Here is a 24939-nt window from a genome sequence, read left to right on the forward strand (position 1 = left end):
CTGAAACATATTATTTCGTTTCCGTTATAATGGTCTGCAACCAACGATGATGTTTTTATTTAACTTCAGTAGGTACCTATACCTCTCACAATTAATAATGTATGGTTTCGCATTATCGTAGAACATAAAGGTTATCACTTGTTGAGACGTCGTTTCTAACCAACGATTTATTGTTAAGTTCTGTCGTCATGAAGTCTGTAAAAACGTTCTGGAGCGATTATTGTGAAAAGAGTTCATTACACGGTCTCCGGTATGTCGTTCACAAGGATGCGACTCCTTGGGAGAGGTAAGAACTGAGAACTGCAATTTTGTAATAACGATCGTATTCGTCCAAGCTAACAATTATTTCAGCCCAATCGGATTATTTGTCGACATAGATATAATATGTGAACTCCAATGTTAGTAGGTTAGTATATTAAATGCATTCAGTTTGGCATAGGTACTTATTAGTTATTACCTATATATAATTATATAGACGTATACCCGGTATAGTCGTATAGGTATAGATATACTTTAATTTATTAAAATAAAATAATATCCAACTGTATACGACTCTATTATGGTGAAAAAAAAGCATTTGGTCTACTTTATAATGGTATTCGTACTCGGCAGTTTATTGTATACATCTCCGTTTTTATATTATATTTAGTATTATATTTACTCGGTAAACTAAACAGCGTAATATGCCAAAACGCCCAAAACTGCAAAAATATAGTGTTTTACAACGGTTAATCTTTATTGCAACCTATTTCTGGATATGGCCTTGAAATTAGAGTAAACTGGAGGGGCGAGAAGGGGCCACTGCCACCTTGGTATTTTGTAAATTAATTAGAAAAATATAATCGAAAAGGCATTTAAAGTAAGAATATTATTTTATCGAGAAAAGAATGTAATATTTTAAACGATTAATTATATAAAAAACGAATGGATTAATCAAACATTTTTTACTGTTTCCATTTTCCATCATAATACACTATATGATAACAGAATTTAATCTCATCTCGTAATTCTAGAGTAAAAACAAAATCAAGGCGAAACTTTAATTTAGAGAAATGAAGATATTTTAGAAATTTTCAACACCAACAATATTGACTTCAATGATTTAAAAACAGAATTAAAATTATTTTTAAAATTTTGTTCATCAATAATTAATATTATTGAACATTTTGAAGCCCATTTAAAATTGTATTTGTAAAAGACTTAATTGTCTCATTTGATAATATATACTGTATTTATAAAAAAAAATTTTACAATCTCTGCTTTGAGTGAAGGTTCGTTTCCTCAAAACATTTATGAGAAACCCCATTGGCCAAGTAAGATTTAGTAACATACAAACATCATGACTATTTCACATATTGAAAAGACTTTTAAAATTAATTTTTTATTACAATTATTGATTAATTTAATGCATAATAATTATCCTTTTAACTATCACGGGTTTTCAACAACACGCTCTGGTTAAAGATTTAAGATATTATTTATGGTTATGAATTATGACCAAGTTTAAGACTGATTACAATGTACAGTCAAGATATTTGATAAAACTGTTTAGAATATTAATGTACACTTGTGACTTATTTGTACAATGCACTAATATCTAAAGGTACCGCAAGACCGTTAAGAGGATGTCAGCGCAATATTTAAGACAATATTTATACAAATCGTTAATACTGCAATATGTCATACCTTCAAAAATATTTTTTTTTTTTTTTTTTAATTGATCCTGAGCCCGGCAACTGAGGCCATTAGCTATTAGTAGGTACTGTAGGTTTTTTTGTATTGATGGTTTGTAGGTTTTTGGAACGGTAGGGGGAACACGTGTGTGTTTGTTTTGGCAGAATTTCGAATGGGGCACCCGTAGGTTTCTGCCATGCCCCGGGGGTGGGGGATGGCAGCACTTGCTTTCCGGTCACCGCGAATTGTCCGGAGAAAAATGCCGCCCGGTGGCCGAGGATCGAACCGCGACCGGCTGCGTCGCAGCGGAAGAGTCAGACCACTCGGTCACCTCGTCCCCCTCAAAAATATTATTCTCTATCATTTTCGTAATGCGCGATTTAATCTAAAATAACCTAAATACATAAAAAAAAAAACTATTCTGCATAAATTCGTTTTGTCTATGTTGTGCGTGGGCCCGCGGGTAGAAAAAACAAACAGTGCACCGAAATTATCTTGAGGAAATTCGTTATGATTATAAATTTAAAATCGTATAACTAAGATACAAATTAACAACGAAAATATTATTACAGTCATTATAACTTTATTGAAAATATTTTTCTGTTTTTTGTTTTATTCATATTAATAGATTCTTGTGGGCAGTATTGATGGCAGTTGCTAGCGTCACTATACTTGTGCATCTGTATGCTTCTTGGAAATCTTTTTCGTATTCGTCTATGCAAATCGTGGTGGACAATCCTCGATATCCGCTTAGCAAAATTGACTTTCCGGCAGTAACTATTTGTTCCATGAACAAAATCCTTTATTCGAAGGCTAAAAGATTAATTTTAAGGTATGAATTAAATGTGTTATGTATATTTTATATTGTTACTGAGGTATATATATACTAAATATATTTTTTTTATTATGTACCTACCTAAATATCTCTACACTTATTACTCACATAATACAATTGTAAATTACAAATTACAAATTATGTTTGTTTTATATGTAAGAAACTAAGAACATATATGTATTATTTCATGACATTTGTTCTATTCGCGTCCGATAGAATTTGGTACCTATATAATCTGGTAGAGAAAAATAGATCGTCACGATTATAAATATTAGGGGAATGGTAAGATTCTACTAGAACCTAAAAAGAAACCTACCATGCGAGTTTTTCTGTGAATGCAATATGTTAGTTAAAGTATTCAAGTTAAAGGTGTTCATTAACGGGTTAAAAAATTAAGTAACTTTTAACTAAGTTACATTAGAATCTAAAATACATGAATCAATTATTCACATTTGAACGGCACTGCATTTTTTTGTAGTCGCCAATTTTTATTATAAATGCCAGCTATAACTCCTTCAATCTGTTTTTGTTAATTTTTTTTTTTTACAAATAGTAATTTTTATATTTAAATATTTCTAGCAGGTAACAATAACAATATATTATTTGCGAAACCGTATAATATTATAATGTACATATGACTTTAATATTATACTAATATGTACCTAGGAACCTCAATTAAAAAGGTAACCCAGAAAATCCACCGAGTATGACCTTGCAGATATTTTTTCAGTAAATACGAAAATGAACCGGAATTGAAAAAAAAATACGAAAACTCGTTGTACATTCTGGAAATGATACAGTATCCGTACTACAAAGATTTACCATTTTTCGCTGAAACTAATCCAAATCTTATCGACCTACCAGTAGACAATATCAAGGATCTCATGTTGAAAGTAACTAGTCTCACATAGTTTTATTAAATAATAAATAGTTTGCAAATGACTTAAACGCCATTGCCCACTACAATAAATTATAATGAATATCATCCACTATCACGATGCATTTTAGCTTATGCCGACTGTTGATGAGGTGTTTGATTCGTGCTATTGGAGAGGCACCAGTTACAATTGTACGGATATATTACGGTTGCAACGAACCGAAGAAGGATTTTGTTATTCGTTCAACAGCAAAACTTCAGAAAGGATGACAAAGTGAATATCCACTAAATATTATAATATACCTAATAATCCATTGGGCTCGTTATCTCTGTTTTGTTTATTCATTCGTTATTAACTTATTCGTGTGATTCGTGAATTATAATCAACCGATGCGCTTATATTAGCTCTACTGTTTACCTATACCTATAATATGAATATATAAAGCTGCAGGTAGGTAGGTACCTACTCTTAATTCAATATTTTATTTACATTTCTAATATAATATGAAATGCACTGTTGTGATGTATTATCAAAAACAACATTTCTGTAGAGAACTTAAGTAATCATTTTAGTTTTGAAATTGTTCACTAAACCGGAGGACTCATTACAGACTATAATTTAGTGACGGATCCAGGGGGAGCTAGGGGCCCAGGGCCCTCCAGACATTTTTTTCCTAATTTTACTTATCATTCGGGGGTATAGAGTTCTATCTTAGTTCATGTAGGACAGTGATTCCAATTTAGTTATTTAACATTATCAACAAATTGTGCCCCCCCCCCCACAGACCTTTGCTCTGGATACGTGCCTGGACTATAGTCTATATTATGTAGTAGATACCTATAGATTCTATTTTTAATACTTAATAGTAATATTATTAGTAATATATTTTATGCCATTCGTATTCAGTAAGGTTAAAGCAGTAAGCCATAATATAATATGTAGGTAACTACGGCATGCATTAGTTATATAAATATAAATATAAATGTAAATTATACCCATAGTAGATACCTAGTACTTACTGTTGGTATATAAAATATATATTATATTTATAAAAATACAGATTTTAAACAATTCTACAAGTAAATAATTTATTTACTTACTATTTACTTATAATAAACAATTATAGCTTTCAGTGGATTGGTGAGGCGTGGTCGTACGCTTCATCTGCGGCAACGCTCTGAACGTACGTACCGGTCGTCGTTGCAAACACTCGGATGGGTGACCATCCGGATTTTTAGCAACACTTCCTTGCCACACATACAAACTTGATTCAACCAACCGTCCACCCCATACACAGTACCAGACTAATGACCTTAATAGTTGAAGCCTTAATCCAAAAAAAAAAAATAACTTTCACAAAAAGTTAATTCAAACACTCATTAGGTACCATGAATGTTATTGGTGCATAATCAATAATACAGAATTAATGTTTATGATCATTTTAGTACAGTTTAATGTTTATAAACATTAAACCATTGTATATACCTATACCTATAGGATTTCGAGACTTTATTCAATTATTCAGATTCAAAGTTTGATAAGTTTTTTTACTAGTTAAGATTGATTTTTTATTTATTTATTCGATACCTAATACATATTTAAATATAAATCGTAAAGTACAAAGTATAACAAGCACTTATATGCATATTATGCACTTACCTATATAGGCAGGGAATATTATTTTAAACGACAAGTTGATAATACAATTTTTCATCTACTATAAATATTTACCAAATTAAAGAATTTGTATTCTTAACTTTCAAAAACTTATTGGAACATTTATAAATTAATTCAAATATGTCGATATCAATTTTTTTTTTAAATAACAGAAATACAACAGGCTGTTCTTAAACTGCGGAAAGTATAGGTACACAATACCTACACCTACCTACTTATTTAATAATAAAAGCTTACTATAGCTTGCAAGCAATACTTCTATGATATTGAGATACAAACAAAAAAGTAAAACAATGCTAAAACTCTATACCTAGGTGTAATATTTAACAAATAAGTCTTCAACAACTAATAAAAACAATTTAGCAAGAGTTTAAAAATACCTCTATATGTTAACATCTGTGCAAAGTTGAATTTGTATTTTTTCAATAATATTATAAATTATTGGCTCATTATATTTATGTTCCGGGATTTGTATATTCAAAAATTCTAAATGCATACCTACAGTTCAATAATTTGCCAACATCCAGCCAACAAAAATACTATAATAAGTATACTTTTTTTGGCATCGATGACTGACGAGCGAGCACTTTATAATAACTATGCCAAAAAGGTGCCTAAGTAGCTATCAATTTATATTCGAATTTAGCATAAAAACAAACGGTTATAAATTATAATAGGTATTATAATTTTATCCTTATGAAAACTTGATTACTGGTGGTAAATAGAGAGCTATTTTTCAATCGTGGATGGCAATAATGTACCTAGTTATGTTATATGGTACCTACCATTTATATAAAATATTATACAAGGTGTATCCACAGCTTAGTATCTAAAACATATTTCGAACTAGGTTTTTTACATAAAAAAAAATAGTTTTTATTATATATACCTATGTATAAGAGCTGTAGGTAATTGAGTATTATACTCGATGAGTACCAAGTATATATACACTATACTATACTTATGTATATCTAGTACCTACATTTAGTATGTTTGATGTAATTATAAATTACTGTGAATGGTTTGAAAAAAAAATCGCGGTGTTCCTACCTAAGTAGGTCTCTACGCCAGTTGCGCTTGAATTGTCTTATCATATGACAGATTGTCCGGGAGTGTCTTCGAAGCTAGCTGTGATATGAGTCATTTGGTGTTTGTTTGGAGTTTGTGGTGTGAAACCTCTTGTAAAAATCTATAGCTGTTTCTCGAATGGTTTTAATTTATAGGCGGTCGAAGAGAAGTTTGTTCGTTAATCGTTACAAACCAAAATACTTAAGCTTTGATCCTCAGACAAATAGACTGGAAATCTTGAATTGTATGAGTATTGGCTTTATTGGCTGTGCGCCTGTGCCCCAAAGAGTGATATCGTAAGTTCATATTTGTATATGAGATTACTTAGAATATTGATATTAGACCTGAGTAAAGGTCTTAGCAGATGAAGTCTACTATTTAGCTTCTTCAATTTGTTCTTGAGGTTAGGACTTGAATCTTCTGTCCGAAATAAGACCTAGATATTTGCAGACTTGGGAGTAGGTAGTGAGTTGAGGTATCATAAAGTTTTTCGGCAAAATACGTAATTGGCAGAAGTCTTATTGGGTCGTAGTGAATTCTCAAAATAATAGTTATGTAACTATTCAACAATTACTTTCAATTTTATATTCATTACTTAATTTATATTTCAATATTTTAATTGTCATATACCTATTAAGTTGTTCAACTTTTAGGTACTGAGCACTTCGACAAATGAATCGGTTTTGCAATACTTTGCGGATAGTATTAATTATTTTGTTAACCCCCAAGGTTGGCCTGCAGTTGTGCGCCAGAAGTTGTCTGTGCGGTCGTCTCTCTGTCGGTTTGTGCGAAGAGCGAGGCCGAAGAGTAATGAAAGTTCGGTTTTTTCCTTATTCCTACTAGTATAGTGTTGTGAGCTGATTTGGCGTTGAAAAAGAGTGGATAACATAAGTCAGAAGAGTAGATAAAAATTTTTAGAAACTAAGCTACAACTACGTTTATATCTATAAATTATAATAATATGATTGTTTTGTTGTTTTCAGTGACAGTGACTACAACCCGCCAATCGCCAAGCCAAACGGCAGCCTGATGCCGCTTAGAAATAACGTTGCGGGGAAGATGACGGGTCTCGAGTTAATCATGAAGAGTTTGATCACTGAATACTTCCCGAACGACAAGAGGTCCAAAGGATACAATGTACGGTAATAAAGCGTTTTCAGAACTCGAAGTTGCGACGATGAGCGCGATATTTTATTTTTATACCTAGGTACGTATACGGCATACGATACAATCTGACGTTTCCTCCTAAAGTGTAACTTTCTGTTTTAATTCGGTGCAAGTGAGAAATATACACTTTTGAGGAAATGTATAACATAATGTAATCCACGCTTGATTATTTTTCTGAAACATATTAATGCATTAAGTATTATACAACCGATTGTATATTGTAAGCCATACAGTAAGTATAAGTGATACCTTAACAGTTAACGATACGACAGTCAAATATTTTCTTCACTGAGTAAATTATAAATAATTAAATAGTAGACTTTAATCGTAATGACTAATGAGAATGATCAGCAGCTGAATATAATAATGGACAACATCGCTCAGGGTTATGGGTAGGTTATAGGTAGAAGGTACAAAACAAGAAACTTCACCCAGAAAATATTAGATTGAAAGAAAAAGAGGAAGTCGGCACACGGTTTTCTCTCTCTGGCTCACGCACAACACAAACACAAGGCATTTATGCAGAATTATTTTTTTTATGTTTTTGAGTAATCTTATAAGATTTTACAAACATTATCAAACACGATATTTTAAAGTCACCCAATATTGAATATATACACGATAGAGAATATTTTCAAGGGTATGACAAATCGATTTGTCTAAATATTGTCTCATAACAATTTAAACAAAATTTAAATTAACAAAAATGAAAATATACATTTTATTTTGAGTTTTATACAAAATCAAATAATTAAATATAAAATGTATGTATTGTCATACTCTTAAACATATTATCCTCTATAACTGCTGTAATTGGTACGTGATTTTACTCTGAGCCGTAAAATTTCTAAAAAGTCATACAAAATGATTTTAGGTAAAAGCGTTGAGCATTGGTCTGAGAGACATATTTAAATAAATATTGAGCTGCCATCCTCTTAAAAAATTAATTTTTGTAGAATATGTTTTACAATGTCAGCTACATCGTTAAACACAAAGAAATACGATAGGTACTTACATATAAGATATAAAGATTCATAGAAAGGAAATAAGTACCTACAATGAGTAGTTGAAGAAATAAGATTTTTTAAATGTTGAGCTGAAAAAGATAATAGCTCATTCAATAAGAGTATATAACATACTTGACAATACATTATATCTATAAGATATAACTATTTACTCGTTCAATATTCGATTTTTATACATCAAAGTTCTACAAAAAATATTCTGCTTAGAATAAGAAATTGCATGTTATCATTAAAAAATTAAGTAATTAAAAACATTATAATAATTATAACGACATAAATCACTTTACGCATAGTCGTATACAATAATATAATATCATTCAATTCAAATTCAACACCATTCATGACAGTCACCCACTTGTAACCTACTGCAGCCTACCATACAGCAGAAACGGTATCCACTTGCCGACCTTTAAATGATTTTTTTTCTCAATCTCGTATGACCAAAGTTTAAAAATTCTTAAATTTTTACAATTTAAAATCAAATTTGAGGGGGATAAGAGAAAATATAAAACTCGACATTTAAACAAGTGAGACGATCAATCTTAAGTACATCCTTTATAACGAATTTAAATTTATATCCAAATGTCTTAAAGCATTTATAGTTTTATCGGTAGGTATTTTTTTTTTTTATTTAAAAATATATTTACAATCTATACGAGACAAGGTATAATGAGTAAGTGTGTTGACATACATAATTTGACATACTAACATAAAAGGAAGACTCCAGCAGTGCCACTTGACCGGAAATTAAATTTTTTTTTTTTAGTCAGTTAACAATTTTTTTTTCGGTACCTAGTTACTTAATATTATTATAATGAACAATTCTTTGTGAAAAAAAATAATAAAAGTGCGAATTCTTCTTGCAAGTGGCGCACTTGAATCAGCTATTGAGCTATAACGTTGACCGACTACACAGGTACCTACCGGTTTGCTTGTAGATAATGGTACACACGCCTGAGGACTTCCCGGATATTTCAAGCAGCTACAAAGTGTACAGCGAACTAAACCAATCTTCGCGGATATCAGTGAGCGTGAGTCACATACGGGCGGACGAATCGCTAAGCCGGCTCGGAGAAAAGGACCGCAAATGTTTCCTGTACGAGGAGAGGACGACAAGGACGAAGAACTTTCCGACGTCTAGGAGCAACGCAGAGGACAACTGTTACAGCGAGTGCAGGCTGAAGACTACTTATAAAATGTGCAATTGCACGCCGTACTACTTTGACATCGAAGGTATAATACAATAATTGAATATTTATTATAGAAATTATGTATTATTGCAGTGTTTGGGAAGTTCACTACAAAACTAAACACGTTTAGTTTCATGTTCACATTCATTAAATTATTTTTTTTAAATGAATTATTTACTAATTTGAATTAGTGTTCTTCACTAAGTATGAACGTGAACGAAACGAACGCATTCTTTATAAGCACTATATTATTGTCCTATATAGATACCTATTATATATATAGATTTTACTTCATTTAGGTTTACTTCATGTTCATTTTCTTTAATCTTCTACTGAACGTCAGCTCTTTAGTCTTTATTCAAATTAAGATACTTGGATAGTTCAGTTCACCATATCAGCATACCATATAATCTTAGGTACCTGTTTATCGTTACATTGTATAGTACCTTCATTGTTTCAAAATATCTTACCTATTTTGTTTCCAACATTTTGTAAGCCATCTGAAAAGAATATTTCCCTACTTTACAAACTGTAAAGCAAAATATTACAATTTTGCAAATGTTTCAAACTAACGATTGATATAATTTATAATGTCTAATAAAACAATTATGAAACATATCAAAATAATTATACATATTTGGTGATAAAAACTATTTTTTAAAAAACCCAAAAATCCTAATAATTTTTTTTAAATCCATTTAATGCGCAATGAATGTGCACAAAAAAATTTTCACCACTAAAAATGTATGTTAGCATAATATACCTATATAACTTTTTCTTGTTTTCAAATTTGTTACAACTTGAAACATATTATTTCTATCTTACTTACACATTTTTTGTTTACAATCCCCCCAATTAAAATTTCAAAGTTCTGAGTAAAAGTTATAACTATTTAGGTACCTGCCTCGATATTAGAGTGTATTATATTGTGGCCTTGTAATGATTTTAAAATGGTTTTTAAACATTTTGCCACATAAAATTAATAAAATGAAATGACGAGCCTGAACTATACATTCAATTTCTGTGAATACAGAGAGCAAGCAGCATTGTGGAATTGAACACATACAATGTCTTAGCAAAATCAAAGGTAACCTATCTACTTATTAGTATTATATTACCAATATGATTTATGATTGACAAACTATCTATGTACACATTTTATTTTTTAAATCAGAACTTGAAAATATTAAATATGAGTAGGTAATCTGTTATAACAGACAAATGAAATAAAATTAATAAATTAATCAGTGGTTTAGTCAATGGAATGATAGAGCCACCCTAAACAATTTTAAGAAAATTAAAAATTATTTCTATGGTTTGAAAGTTACTGCAACTACAAATTTGTATAACTGTACATTATTAGACCAAAAAAAAAATCTTGGGTACACTACTAAAATCAATACCTAAACAAAAAAAGTAAATAATGTAAGTAACTTTTAAAATAACACATAAACATATATAGGTACCTACCTATAACTGAAATTTAAGATAAACCAATAAATAATAAGCAAGCTAGCAAAATTGATTTTGTCAAAATCTGGTAGGTATTATGAAAATATTTTGATTTTCCAAATTTCTTTTAGTTTTTCCATATTATTTACTAAGTACCTACCTATTCAGTACAATAGATAGACATTTTTCACTTTTTCACTCTAAACTTTAGAGTCTAAAGTATCAACTAGATCAAATTTACTGTCAGAATCCATTAAAGCAGTCAATACTTCAAAAGTGTACAAATTAGAAACAGACAAATCTGAAATCATTGTTAGAAACTTAATACATTAAGTATAAATAAATTCATCACTGGAATACGGTTTTTTTATACACATACATAATGTTAAACATAAAACTTAACTTTAATATGGGATAGTTAAAAATCAAACAATATTAACACATCATTTATATTGTTCTATAGTTCAAATAACCAAATACTTAATAACATAAAAATAATAATTTTTTATATCCCAGTAGTCCATCTAGTTTAAACTTAAATATAATTTGGCACACAGCAAATCTACAAATTACCTTCTAGTTTACACCAGAGGTAAGTTAACAAACTTAACAACTGTTGATTACATTTTATAGTGCTTCAACGCAACGTTCAAGTTTCAGAAGAAGAAATTGGATATCCCAAATGGAATGCACAGGATTTTATGAACTGCAGTTGCCCGCACCCGTGTTCGTTTGTTGGATACACAACAGAAATCCGCAACTATGCAAAGTAGGTAAATGAGTAGCCAGGCACAGCCAGAGATTTACTGTTTTGATTCTGGAGATAAAGAATTTTTTTCGGTTCAATTTAGATAAGTATAAGAAAATACTGAGAAAATATTAAACCTATCTGTATAAATATATTTTTGTGGTACTGCTGTGTTTAAATCATATTTGTTCTTTTAGGGATTTCTTGGCTTACACACAATTTCCACACGCCTATACACACATCGAGGTACACTACAAAGAAAGATTTGCCATCAGTTACCTAAGGTCCATGAAGTACACTACACAGGATTTATTAGGTAAACTCAACAGGTTTTATAATTCAAATGTTGTGGTAGATACTGCAACTGCATGTAGCCATGCAGTGTGTAAAAAATATAATATCCATATATATCTTATACCTAAATAAATTAACTTAATACAAATTGATTGAGTCATTCAAACTGATTAAAATCTCTAAATATTGTTTCTGAATATTTAATTTGATCAATATGTGCCATTAACAATAAATTATAGTATTTTGTAGTATATGATATACTATGTTTTACAGTAGTATGTGCAAACATTGAGATATCTTGTCAGAAAATAAACAAAATACTTGTTTTACATTTTATTAGTGACATTTGGTGGGATGGCAAGTCTGTTTCTTGGCTGCAGTTTGGTTAGCCTGGTGGAGATAATTTACGTTATCTACAAATCGTTAATCATGCTTAAACACAAATACACCAAAGTCCAAACAGTTTCAAAACAAGATCAGCAACTCATTCTATACCGCCGCCATCATAACATGTATCATTTTAGCAAACCTCTGTACAAGCCACCAAGAATCACATTACCAGCAATCTGTGAGAAATTCAAATATTAAGCAACACAATATGTGATATATTTCATAGGATAATATTAACATTGCACATATTCTATATTATGCTTAAAAATACAAAGTTTAAAATACAAAACTAGAAAATACCACCATTGTTTGCATAGCATAATAATACTGATGATTTATATATTTTTTTAATAAGTATATTGTTTAACAAATACATTAAAACTAATATCAATTATTTTAAAATATAATATTACACTATTGTATTTTATCACACAGTAAATTTGGCATTGCAGTAATATAACATAATAATAATAAAAAAAAAAACAATAACTTAACTTAAGAAAATATTTGGAGATTAGTTGTCTGAATTATTTTCTCTGCTATCATTGTCTCTGAATAAAATGTTTTCAAGTACTAAAAATCAAATTATTTTTATAAGTATTAAAGTCTAAAAAAAACTAAAATACAAATTCAAATTCAAAATTTGATTTTATTTTATACAAGATATTTTTCTTTCTTATAATGTTAAAAGTAGATCTCAAATGATAAATTACATGGTTCTTTTTTTATCATTAGAATCATTTCTAAATAGAAGATATATAATTAATATATAAAACTTGTATTACAATTTGTAAATATTATTTCCATGTAATTTAATATTCGATCATTTTTAGCTTATTAAATTAGTTCATATTGTTCACATGTGAATTGCAGCATATTGCATATTTTTTTTAATGTATTTTGTGATTTTTTTTTTTTATCTTAGAACAAAATTGAATGAATATATTGCATATTTTATCATTTTTGGTCACTTCTCGTTTCTGTCTAAACTCTAGTTAAACTCTACAATTGTATTTTACCATCTAATTCAAAAAAGTATAAACTTTTTTGTCCGAATTTGAAATAGAATATTAAAACAGCACATTTGCAGCGCATTTATAACTTGATATTAATATTAATAATGAACACAACATTTGATGAAGAAATAAGCAGTATATCAAATAGATCTTGAATGTTAAAATTAAAATTAAGAATGTATATCTGTGCTGGAATTAGAAAATGCCCGATTGTGCACATGGACTAGGACAAAACAATTTAATCAACTCAAGCTCAGCCATTACCATTAATAATCTGAGCATACATATAATTATTATACATCATACTCAAGTAACACACACAATTGATCAGAAACTAGTTGTGTATAACTAATGTAAATATATCTGCCACATGCAGGTCACATTCTTATTCTGGCACAGGTTTACAATTTTATTTAACTTGATTAATTCTTACTTCTGAATATATTATCAACGCAGTTAACATTAGTTGCCGACACTGACATACCCCATGATTTCATCGGAATATGGAATGAATCATCCATTATATCAATACTTGCAATACCCCTAGTAAGTACTATATCATCATATTCTGGTAACTCTTTTCTAAAACAAAAATCAAATTACATTATTACAAGTGTAATAAGTTATAACCGTAATATTATCAGTGGTTTAAGTATTACAAACCTTATTCTCTTCATAAGTTCAATACCACGTTTCTTGGCTTTATACGATAACTGTACCATATCTAACGTATCTTTGTCGTCAAACAATGCATCTGGCTGAAAAGTGAAATACAATGTAAACACCAATATCTATACAAGGGATGTTAAGTTACTCTTTACCATTGAACTGACATCAAGAGAAGAGCTCGTAGAGCTATTGAATGCAGACAATGATTTGTGTAAAAATGTAGGTGAGCCATTATGTGCCGATATCTACATAAACATAATATACAATAAAATATTTTTGACAATTTTTATTATTTAATAACTCTTAACAAAATATTATTAACTAACTAGGGTAGGCAACATAGCCAGTGATGAATTTGCTGATGAAGAAAGATTTTCGTTCTTGGATGGCGGAGGTGAATGATCTCTGGATGTCTAAATTATCAACCAAAATCAAACCATCCTACATCACAGACATCAAAGTAGATAAGAAAATTATTAAAATATACTTACAGCAGGTGGTTGTGGTAATTTATGCCAATCATCAACATGATCATAGAAATGCAAACTCTTTTGTTCCCACCCATCACTATCATCCTCTTGAGAAAATCCATCTCGACCATGAAAAGATGCTGATCTTAATACTGGATTACCAGCATTTTCAACACTTTTTCTGCATTTGAAAATTAATTTTAAGAAAAGTGCTTACATAAAATACAAAACAAATTACTAACTCTTTGGAAAATGATGTCGGTTTTTGATGGTCTTTTTTCTTTCCTTGTGCAGCTGCTTTTAATGGATCATAATTTTTACGTCGCTTCCAATTTTCCAACTCTGTTTCCTTATTTGGAGTTTGAACTTTGTTGCAAAGTATACTAGAGTTCCATTTTTTTTTAGATGATAAATTTTTGCGAGCAGACAACAGTGGTGACTGAAATAATAAAAAATAAAATTGTTTAATTCTATGTTCATTATAAGTATAACCACACATACTGAATTTGGTTGAGGCACTCTGGATGTTCTTAAACTATAACGCCCACAATCAACTCTTGACAGTGATGAACTTAAATTTTGGCTTGAAGGCTTGTATAAGTTAGATTTATCATTGGCAGTCTTGGAGTCTAAATTTTTTTTATTTGTGTCCTGTTGCGGCTTTGCAAATCTATCACGGCGCAAACTAAAATCATTTAATAGATACTTTGTTAAAATTTCAATATTTACTGAAAATAAAATAATGGTTCATACTTAAAAGTTCGATTATATTGAATTGTAGTGTGGCCAGTTTTTTCAACTTTAGCTTCTAGCATAGATACACAATTCTCAGCATCTTTTAAAAGCAATCTGGTATCATCATCACTGCTTATACTTTTAACACTATTTTCCTATAAAAATCAGATATTTTAAAATTGTTTGTCTAATGACTTATAACTTATATTTGACATGCAAGTATAAATATAAGTTTAAATGTATTCATTCAAGTATTCTAGCAAAGCACCATACACTTAAATCTTTTATACTAGATGCATTTGGCAACGGGATATTTGATTTTCTCGTGTGTTTCATTAAAATTGGTGAATTAGGTTTGATGTCTAAAAAAACAAATTTTTTTTCATAAATTATTATTGAGAGCTATTTAATTTAATTTAAACAGTACTCCACCTGATTTCAGTAAAGGCATTGGGCTTGGAAGAGATGATTTGTTTTGATTCAATTTTGAATGCCATTCATTGACCCAACTAGACCGTAGTTTCTAAAGAAACAATTACAAATATAATGTAAATCAAAAATTAAATTCATATAAAAAATTAATTAATTACCTTGACCATTGAATTTGACTTCTTAAAATCATCCACACTATCATCACAATCTGGCGATTGTTCAGATTTGTTATCGTTAGATGTATCATTTCTCTCAATAATATAAGTACCTGTACTACCAGTATCACTATTGGAAGAGGAATCATCACAGTCATTGGATTCTTGGTAATTTTTGTGAACTGGACTAGAATACGATACTCCGTTACCTACAAAAATAAAAAGTGTTACTTTTATTCCAACATATTACATCAAAATAATAATTTATTAATGGTTTTAAAAGTCCTTCAGTTTATTTTTTGAAATTAATTATAGATAAAATTCTTATATTACACTCTTAAAATACAAAGTGGTTTAATATAATTTCTTTTTAACTTCATTTCAATACTTTTAATACAATACAATATTGATGTCAAATAAATACTATATACAAAATAAAAACGTTTCTTTATAATTTAATTAAAACATATATTCATATGAACTTACCTTTGGAATTAGACATCGTAGTTATAGACACAGTATCAGCTTTAGCCTAAAATTAAAATTTTGTATTCATGAATAGTGCAAACTTAAATAATTTTAATTATGATTATAATAAGGCATTACCGTTGTTGGCTGAAAGACATTATTGATGGGTAATGATAGATTGCGTTGATGTCTACGAACAAAGTTATTAATAGTAGATCCATTTTCACCAGAATCTCTTGCTTTTGACCCATTTAGTCTTGATGATGTTTGCTCTCTCCACTTATAATCTGAATTCATATTTTTTATTCATAGAACCTAGAAAAAAGATCATTAAATTTAAAAATCAATTTTAATATTAATATATTATATATATATATGAATTTATATATTATATTAAGATGACATTTTGTTTAAAATTGAAAAGTGAAAATTATTTAATTAGAATGTGTTGAAAATGTATGATCTATAAAAATCATGGTCAATGTCATATTTATTTTTACACATCACAAGAATAAATCAAAACATAAAAAAAATTCTCTCAATTATCTTTGTTTAAATTCAGTCTGGGAAAACAACAATAAATCAAAAGAAGTATGCCACTATGCAGCTACATACTCATAGACTGCTTTTAAAAGTATATTTCTTGAAACGTGCTTACTGCTTAATGCTAATTATAAAAAAATATGCTTTTGAACATTAGGCAAAGAATTATTATAATTAGGATGGTACCTGACTAGAAAACAATCAATAAATAACCAATTCTATCTAGTTTAACTGTTATAAATTAAAATCATAACAAGATTAAAAATACCTTGTAGTTAGATCATAATAAAGGAACTTTTAATTAGTTCAGAACACATTTTGTGCATGTGTAAATAGTTATTAATTAACTACTTTTTTTGAACCTACAACTTGATTTCAATAAAAATATATAGAATTTGTTCAAATCATTAAATTGGAATTATCTATTACTTTCCTTAAAATGCAAAGCCAACATTTCTACACATTTTATAATTATTAACATCTAATTTTTATTAATTTAAGAATAAACAATACTACCAACACTTATTTTGCCATATATGCCGAAATTCTTAGTGATATGTAATTTAACATAGAATAAATAATATTTGATGTTGTATTAACATCATCCAAATGTGTTTTTTGTAATCAGATAAGTTCTAACATTTCATTAACAGTCCCTAAAAAAATGCGTAATTATGAAAACGCACACAATTTTTAAGTATGGCAGACAATCGTCCAGACGTTAAGTTTAATCATTCAATTTATTGTAATTTTTTGGGAATTTATATAAATTATAAAAACTACTGAAGTACACATTTTATATAGTATTATGTCAAAGAAAGTTTGTGGGAAACTTAAAAATAAATAATAGTAGGTACAGCATTTAAATATGGAAAAACAATAACCCATAATATTTATTAGTTTATGATTTAATTGTTTGGTATTGAATTACATTATTAATATCTATATCTGTTTTGAACTAAAACAAAGTTAATTGAAAAGAAACAAGAAACCTTGGAATTGTAGACAAATTTAATTAAGAAAAATGATATGTTTTATGTATGTACCTACAACCAACATAACTAACTCATTATTATTATTGTTGTTGTTAAACTAAAAGCGGAAAAACAAATAAATAATCCTATTAACCACATATTTCATTTTATAAATGTTAATTAATTAGCAATATTTACTTCAAAACTTTTACTTCTTATTCAGACATTCTATTCAATTATTTTTTATGAATGTATTCTACACTTACTGAATAATGTATTCTCTAGTGTAAGCCATAATCAACTGATTAAAATATGAATAAATTAATTATAAATTCAACCTAAATATTGCAATTAATTTAATTATCTAGGTAGGCAATTACATTTATATGAATAAATATATGCATGCGCGTGTTGGGATGTACAACCAAATACAATGTCTGTAAAACATTACATTATCTAGTGTACTTAATTATTTCTTAGTAAATAAAATATTTTGTAAATTATGTATGTTAAATAAACATAAACCAACTGAGAATAACTCAATAGAAAATAATACCCATAATATGTAAATATAATATACCTAAAGCAAAAATATCACCATTTGTTTAAAGCAGATATTACACTACCTAACCATTAAATGGAATTTTATAAATTCCTCACACATATTTAATATTGTCATAATGGTTTTTATTGAAATAGGTACTGGTCATTTGTACATTCTATATTAGTAAGTAAATTACTTTTTATGTAATAGATAACTTATATTATAAGTAGTAATTAGAAATTAAGTTTAGGTCTAACTTACTATTTATTAATTTAAAAAAAAAAATTATTATTATTTTGGTTAATTGCTTTGTATTAAATTTTACTAATTTCTTTAAAAAATTTAAAACTATATTAAACAATAAAAGGTTACCTATTATTTGACTTATAGAATAATACAATTTTAAAGTATCTACGCACTTAAGTAGTATATCTATACATGATTAACTACAAATTAGAATTTAAATATGATAATAAGTGGTAGAAAATTCTCATATTCAAGTTTTGACTTAATGATCTAAAAAATGGCTATCTATATAAACTATGGATTTGAATCATAGGCCAACAAATTTAAAAATATACACATAAAATATTAATTAAGGAAGAAAAAAAAATTATAAATACTGTACCTATTTGATTATTTATATTATATATTTACATTGTTATTTGTTTATGTATACATACCTACATAAATCATACAACTCCGTGTTATATCTAGATTAATATTTAAGTCATAATTGATTTTTAATCTAACATATTTTATTTTTTATTAAGCCTACTTGATTTTAGTAACTTTTAATATACAACTTTACAACTTAAATCATAAAAAATGTCTTGATATTTTTATTGGAAAACTAGATACCATTAGTTAAAAATGTTTAAGCTATGAGTAATAAATAAATGTTATAAGATAGTGCAGATTTTTTATTACGTTTTTAAATTAATAATTATTACCTAATGTTTTATAAAAATAAAAATTGGTTGAACAAACTTAAATTAATATAACTATTAAAAAGTTGGTGTATATATAACCTTGTATATAACGCAGATATTTAAATTTCTACAAACTATACATCTATATAAATTTGAATACCTAGATAATGAGTTATAGGTACATAATATTATGAAAATGGTATCTAATATATAAAAATATTTGCTTATCAAACACATTGCACAAGTGCCATACCTCATGTAGATATAGGTAATACAAATTTTTATAGGTTCATATTTCATTTGTTATTATTACCTATATCTATTGAGTTTTAATTAAACATTCCTACTTCTATTATTTAACCAGGTGACAAAAAAAAAAAATTGACAGTGAATTTATTATCTAAAAAAACAATCAAGTACCTAAGTGACAAACCAATTATTTAAATCCAATTGGAAGAGGTTGCTCAATTCTGAAATGTAAGAAGACTACCTTAGTAATATTCTACACTCACTTTATGGATGTTTGAAGTTTTCTTTTGACAGTTTCAAACAATTTTATTCTATTCTTTGCATAGATGGATATGAGTTGTGTAGATTAATTTAAATAAGTAGCGTTTAAAATAAAAACATTAAAAAAAACCTGCAGGTGTTGCTTTCCACATTTGTAGAGAAGATGAAAATATTATATAATAAGTAATAATATATACAAAACAACGTTCTTCGAGCGTCTGTTAAATCTGGCAACAAAAAATAAAACGTTTGACATAACGGGCCAAATGTCAACAAAATACGGGTCAAGTCCAACTGAGTCTAACAACGCAGGTATGTTATGTTTTAAATATAAACGCATTTTCAGTTTACGCGAACGTGACATCGGCTGGTGTGGAATTCTTAGTGCGTGAGACCGACGGGCGGGGAAGAGCGAGTGGAAAAATAGTACGGAAATAGTCTCGGCCGCCGCCCTGGCGGACGGGCGACTTCGATCGTAAACAGAAGGGCCGAAAATCTGCCGTTCGACGATTATGACACGACGCTCGAGACCAACTCACCGGAATAGTAGGCAACTCATCTACGCAGTTCTGGACAGCGACATGGTCATGAATCGCAGATCGTAGAGCTGACACGCGACCGAGGATCTTGAGGAGACGGCGACGATGATATTTTATGAGCGGGACCACTGATGGAAAACGATCGAAATACGAAATGATGCTCAATAACAATAATATTAAAATATACTAATTACTAATATTACTACACTATAATATTAATATAATACCTTCGCGGCTACGCTTCGCGAACCGACGGGACTCGTTGTCGTCGTCGTTTTATCAGCGAATGACGATTGACGACCACCAACTCCGGCGGAGCTCGCTTATCACAACAAGAGCGCGCGCGCGAGCGCCCGACAACCGCCACGACATGTTTTCAAGAGCGGTGGCGGTGCTGCTGATTGTTATTGTTAGTTAATTGTTACTTTGTTATCGTAGTTCGTAGTCGACGTGGTATATTGGTATGTTTCATCCTGTGCTCTGTGCTATTATTCGGTGTTCCCGATTCTGTGGCGGTACTACACGGTACACTTTGGATCATGATCACGGAGATATGGCTTATTAGTTATATTATATATTATATATTATATCTATTAGTTCGTCATCTCGATGTAGAGAAGATATTACATCGTGCCTTAGAATCTATATTACTTAATATTATGATCTATGGCTTAAATCGTATTTTGCAAAATAGTGTCAGTCTTGTAAAATATACTTTTGAAAAAATATTAAGATACTAGTATTTGAATAAAATAGTATTTAAAATACTTTTAAAATACTATTATAAAAATGTATTTTACAAATACTCACAAAGTATTTGAATACAAATACAAGTATTTTTTTTTTAATTTTAATAATTGTATACAATATAATATACATGTATACTATATATCAGTACAGCCTACATGTACCTATATTATGTTACTACTTACCACCATAGATTTAATTGTTTTAACAATTTGAAAAATACTACGAAATGTCACTATGTTGGACTATTTAGAGGTAAAAACAGGTTCACATATATTTATCAACAAATATTGATAAAATAGAATGACAAAAATAAATAAATAAAAATTGGTATTAACTTTTAATATAGGTCTATTTTAAAATGATTAGATTTAATATTATAGCCTATAAGTAATAGGTACCTATTAACTTATTTGGTACAATTGTATAAATTATATTCTATGTAACTATACGTCTGTATGACTGTACGGCTATAGCACTATACATAGTGTATAGTCTGTACAGTTTTGCTACATAGTATTACACATTCTCTTGATATAAAATATCATTACATATAAATCATTAACATTGTTAATTTTATATATTTCATTATTTATTTAACTGTCGTATACATTACCTACTTTATCATAAAAGTAATCAGTTGAGATAAAACTTTGGTTTGTTCTTTTTGTTCGGAGTTTATTACATGACCAAAATTCATTAATTCTTTTTTTATTTAAATATCTTGAGCATGTAGTTTCTGAATTTCCAATTACACAGGATTAACAGGTCTAGTAGTTTTCTTTACTCTAATAAATCATTTTGTAAGTGGACTCTCATCAGTGTAAGCTGAATCATCGATAATTGATCTATCATTTGCCATACCTGGCGAATCTATTTCATTACCTTCATTCAGCTCTTCTCTAACACTTAATGTTTCATTTTGAAAAAAGTCGAGATGAAAAAAATTCAAGTATCTAAAACCACAGTGGTTTAACGGTATGTTTTTCGGAAAATGCTGAATGTAGAAAATTATAATATGGGGGCTGATCCTTGGGTCCTTTTCCAATTGAATTTGGCCCAGCATTTTTTTTTAAATCAATATAGTTTTTTTCCAAGTTTCACCACTTTTGGTTACACTTCTTTCTATTGATGATTGACATACTCTAAAACCTAATATAATCATCTTATCATAAACTTGTTTCTATACCTTAGTTATAGGAATTCATTTGTCTTTCAATAAATGTTGTATGTTTTCACTCATAACTAGTTTTATAAATTCTTCAGTCGCTTGATAGTCTATTGGCCTTGGTTGCGCTGTATTCCGTACTGTAACTGTTGACGCCTATAAATTTGCATATCGTCAACAAAAAGATAACATTATAATAGCCAGTAAATATAGGCTCATAACCTAGGCAGGCAGCCGGGACCATGTAGTATTGTAGTTCACTCCCGACTCCCACGTTTTCGGGGTTCTCTGGAATCAGCGAGCATACTAGAGCGAAAGTATCATCATCAGGCTTAGAAGCACGAAGGCTTTTGAGCATAGGTACGAGTGGTCTTGGGATGGGTAACTTCTCTGGCAGCATATCTATAAGGACTTGCGTAGTAAGCTGTCTGGTAGCGAGTGAGCCTAGTTTGGCTTTGGCGTATTGCATTGCGCGAAGTGTCTGTATGTAGACGAGAGCGCCGAAATACATTATTGAAATGAACGGCTGCCATAGGTTGGCCTTCTCTTTCATAATAGAGGTTATCTACTACGAGTGAATCCGTGAAGTGAACTACTGAGTAGTAGTTCATGAGAGTAGGGGTGAAAGTACTGACCTGAGGTCGTCCTCTTTGTATCAGTGGGAACTTTGAATAAGGTACAGCGATAGCATCTTTTCTAGCTAGTGTTATTTCTATTTTTTGTATTCAATTTGGTCAAAATATTCACTTTAACTTTATTTATCGAATTTATATTATTTTATTCAGTTTGATTCTTTATTCAAATTAGATTTATTTGTCTGTAAATAAATTTTCAATTCAATTTCAAAATATTGCTGCCAAAAAAACTTGTAAAATTCACCAGAATAAAAATATTGATTTCAGAAACCTCTTTTGTAAACGAAATATTGGTTTTCAAATTATTAAGACTACCTTACTAATCGTTGCTAATTGACCACTAAATGATGGTTGAATAATTATTTCAATATGTGTTTTCAATGATATGGGTTAGGTTGGGGACATGTACTTTCATCAATCCCAAATTAAGGGGGGCAGGGATCTGGGCTCACAACATATATCAAACCATGGTGAGCCCCTAGCGAATAGTAAGTTTTCTATAATACATAGCTGAACCTTTTCTGGGCCATGGACACCTTTAAAGTATAAAATGTAATCACGGTCGTTGCTGGTCTTCAAAAATCGATATAATTACTTATATTATATTATATTTACTATTATATATTATATGTGTACAGTTCTTATTTTAAAGGTTCATCAAATAGCATTATGAATTAATTTAAAACAAATTTATTTTTGATTTATGTAAAACAAACTCACAGCCACCCCGTCCACCAAGTAACCATCTACGGATCCTCCAAGGGGTAGATCCATAGATCCATAGATCCCCGGTTCTTAACCTATGCTATAATATATGGATAATGGACATTATTATAATATAGCCCTGGGTACAAAATTGTTTTAATCCAGACTTTTGTACCTGCTATATAATAACCAGTGGTATGCTTAGAATGGAAGAAGATGTGACAAATTGAGATGTTAACCTTTAACATCATAGGTTAATATAGATATAATATTAATAATATTGATATAAATGTACATTATATTGTATGGAATTTAATTTAAATCCTAGGTAATTATAAAAAACGTAAGCCCGTTTAACACTATCAAATTTAGTACTGTCTAATGGATATACGTTAATACATGGTGAAAGAATATAATATTGAACTTAAAATTATTATATTTGACTAAATCTTTTCGTTTAGGTAAAAACCAATCGGTAATTTAAATGTGGATAACACAATGGAAACCCTGTAATAAATCATTAATTACTAAGCACACTATGATCAGTTCTATAATTTTGAGATCCTACTTTTCTTGGAGCTGTAGAACTAAATTAGGTCTGTTTTTTTAAAATTGCTTTTAACTTAATTTCTTGTTAATGTTACACTTATGGCTGGTATAACATCCTCGACATAGTATCCTTGGTATAATTGAAGCTTTCATTAGATATACCATTATATATTGCAACAAATTCCTAATGCTAACTCGAATAAGAATTTCCTATGAGCAATTTCATTTCTATAAGACAAAACAATAATTATTGATAGCGCCTAAAATTTGCTGTGTAGGCAATTAAACTACCATTCTACTCTAACGGGTCCCGCCGTTGACTGTAAAGGGTACCTTACTTTCATTCAATCGATAGTCCAATAAATTACTGCCCTAGAGTTTATCTTGAAAAATATAACAGGTGCTCGCTTAAAAAGAACAAGTACCCCCTACCAGTACATCGGGACATTGGGTAATCTAAGAATTAATCATTTCATAACATTTTTTTTAACCTACCAACATCTAAAACTTATTAGTTATTTTAATATGTTTTTTAATTATTTTTTAATATCTGTCTACATAAATAATTTTGACATGAACTGCTTTTCAATAATTATAGGTTTTTATTAAACTAATGTCGATAAAAAATTTTTCGATCATTCGAAAAACTTAAAAATATATTACCTGGTTTCTCGTAAGTTGTTTTTAGTGGAAATTAAAAAAAAAAGTTCAGCGTTAATCCACAATAATTGTTTATGAGCGTTGGAATTT

The 24939-nt window shown here is 29.2% G+C and overlaps 2 protein-coding genes across 3 annotated transcripts; one reads left to right on the forward strand and one right to left on the reverse strand.

Annotated features, from left to right (window-relative positions):
• The first annotated feature begins 133 nt into the window (after positions 1-133).
• LOC111038781 (sodium channel protein Nach-like) lies at positions 134-12620 on the forward strand. Its single transcript, XM_022322008.1, has 10 exons — positions 134-286; positions 2303-2506; positions 3240-3402; positions 3518-3660; positions 7116-7269; positions 9263-9557; positions 10548-10601; positions 11600-11735; positions 11912-12030; positions 12349-12620. The coding sequence occupies exons 1-10, from the start codon at positions 189-191 to the stop codon at positions 12594-12596; spliced, it is 1614 nt and encodes a 537-aa protein (XP_022177700.1). The 5' UTR covers positions 134-188; the 3' UTR covers positions 12597-12620.
• On the reverse strand, positions 12585-20709 carry LOC111038788. 2 transcript variants are annotated; one of them, XM_022322020.1, is made up of 16 exons: positions 20613-20709; positions 20386-20513; positions 16482-16658; positions 16362-16407; positions 15879-16084; positions 15721-15811; positions 15562-15650; positions 15307-15443; positions 15055-15238; positions 14796-14992; positions 14575-14734; positions 14410-14496; positions 14236-14328; positions 14078-14172; positions 13848-13996; positions 12585-12971 (listed from the first exon to the last, which is right to left on the reverse strand). In XM_022322020.1, exons 3-16 carry the CDS (start codon positions 16638-16640, stop codon positions 12913-12915), a joined length of 1752 nt encoding a protein of 583 aa, XP_022177712.1. In that variant the 5' UTR covers positions 16641-16658; positions 20386-20513; positions 20613-20709; the 3' UTR covers positions 12585-12912. The 2 variants fall into 2 exon arrangements, with proteins under 2 accessions (XP_022177712.1, XP_022177713.1); XM_022322021.1 differs by lacking the exons at positions 20386-20513; positions 20613-20709 and adding an exon at positions 19849-20014.
• Positions 20710-24939: the final 4230 nt, after the last annotated feature.

This window comes from Myzus persicae, unplaced genomic scaffold, assembly GCF_001856785.1.
Source record: "Myzus persicae strain clone G006 unplaced genomic scaffold, MPER_G0061.0, whole genome shotgun sequence".
Taxonomy (NCBI): Eukaryota; Metazoa; Arthropoda; class Insecta; order Hemiptera; family Aphididae; genus Myzus; species Myzus persicae.

Coding starts and splice junctions, on each gene's coding strand:
- LOC111038781 (XM_022322008.1), top strand. CDS start 189: ATGAAGTCTGTAAAAACGTTCTGGAGCGATTATTGTGAAAAGAGTTCA. Junction 3,661..7,115: donor ACTTCAGAAAGGATGACAAA/GTGAATATCCAC, acceptor TGTTGTTTTCAG/TGACAGTGACTACAACCCGC. Junction 9,558..10,547: donor GTACTACTTTGACATCGAAG/GTATAATACAAT, acceptor CTGTGAATACAG/AGAGCAAGCAGCATTGTGGA.
- LOC111038788 (XM_022322020.1), bottom strand. CDS start 16,640: ATGAATTCAGATTATAAGTGGAGAGAGCAAACATCATCAAGACTAAAT. Junction 15,444..15,561: donor CTAGTATAAAAGATTTAAGT/GTATGGTGCTTT, acceptor TGATTTTTATAG/GAAAATAGTGTTAAAAGTAT. Junction 12,972..13,847: donor CGTTGATAATATATTCAGAA/GTAAGAATTAAT, acceptor TTTGATTTTTAG/TACTTGAAAACATTTTATTC.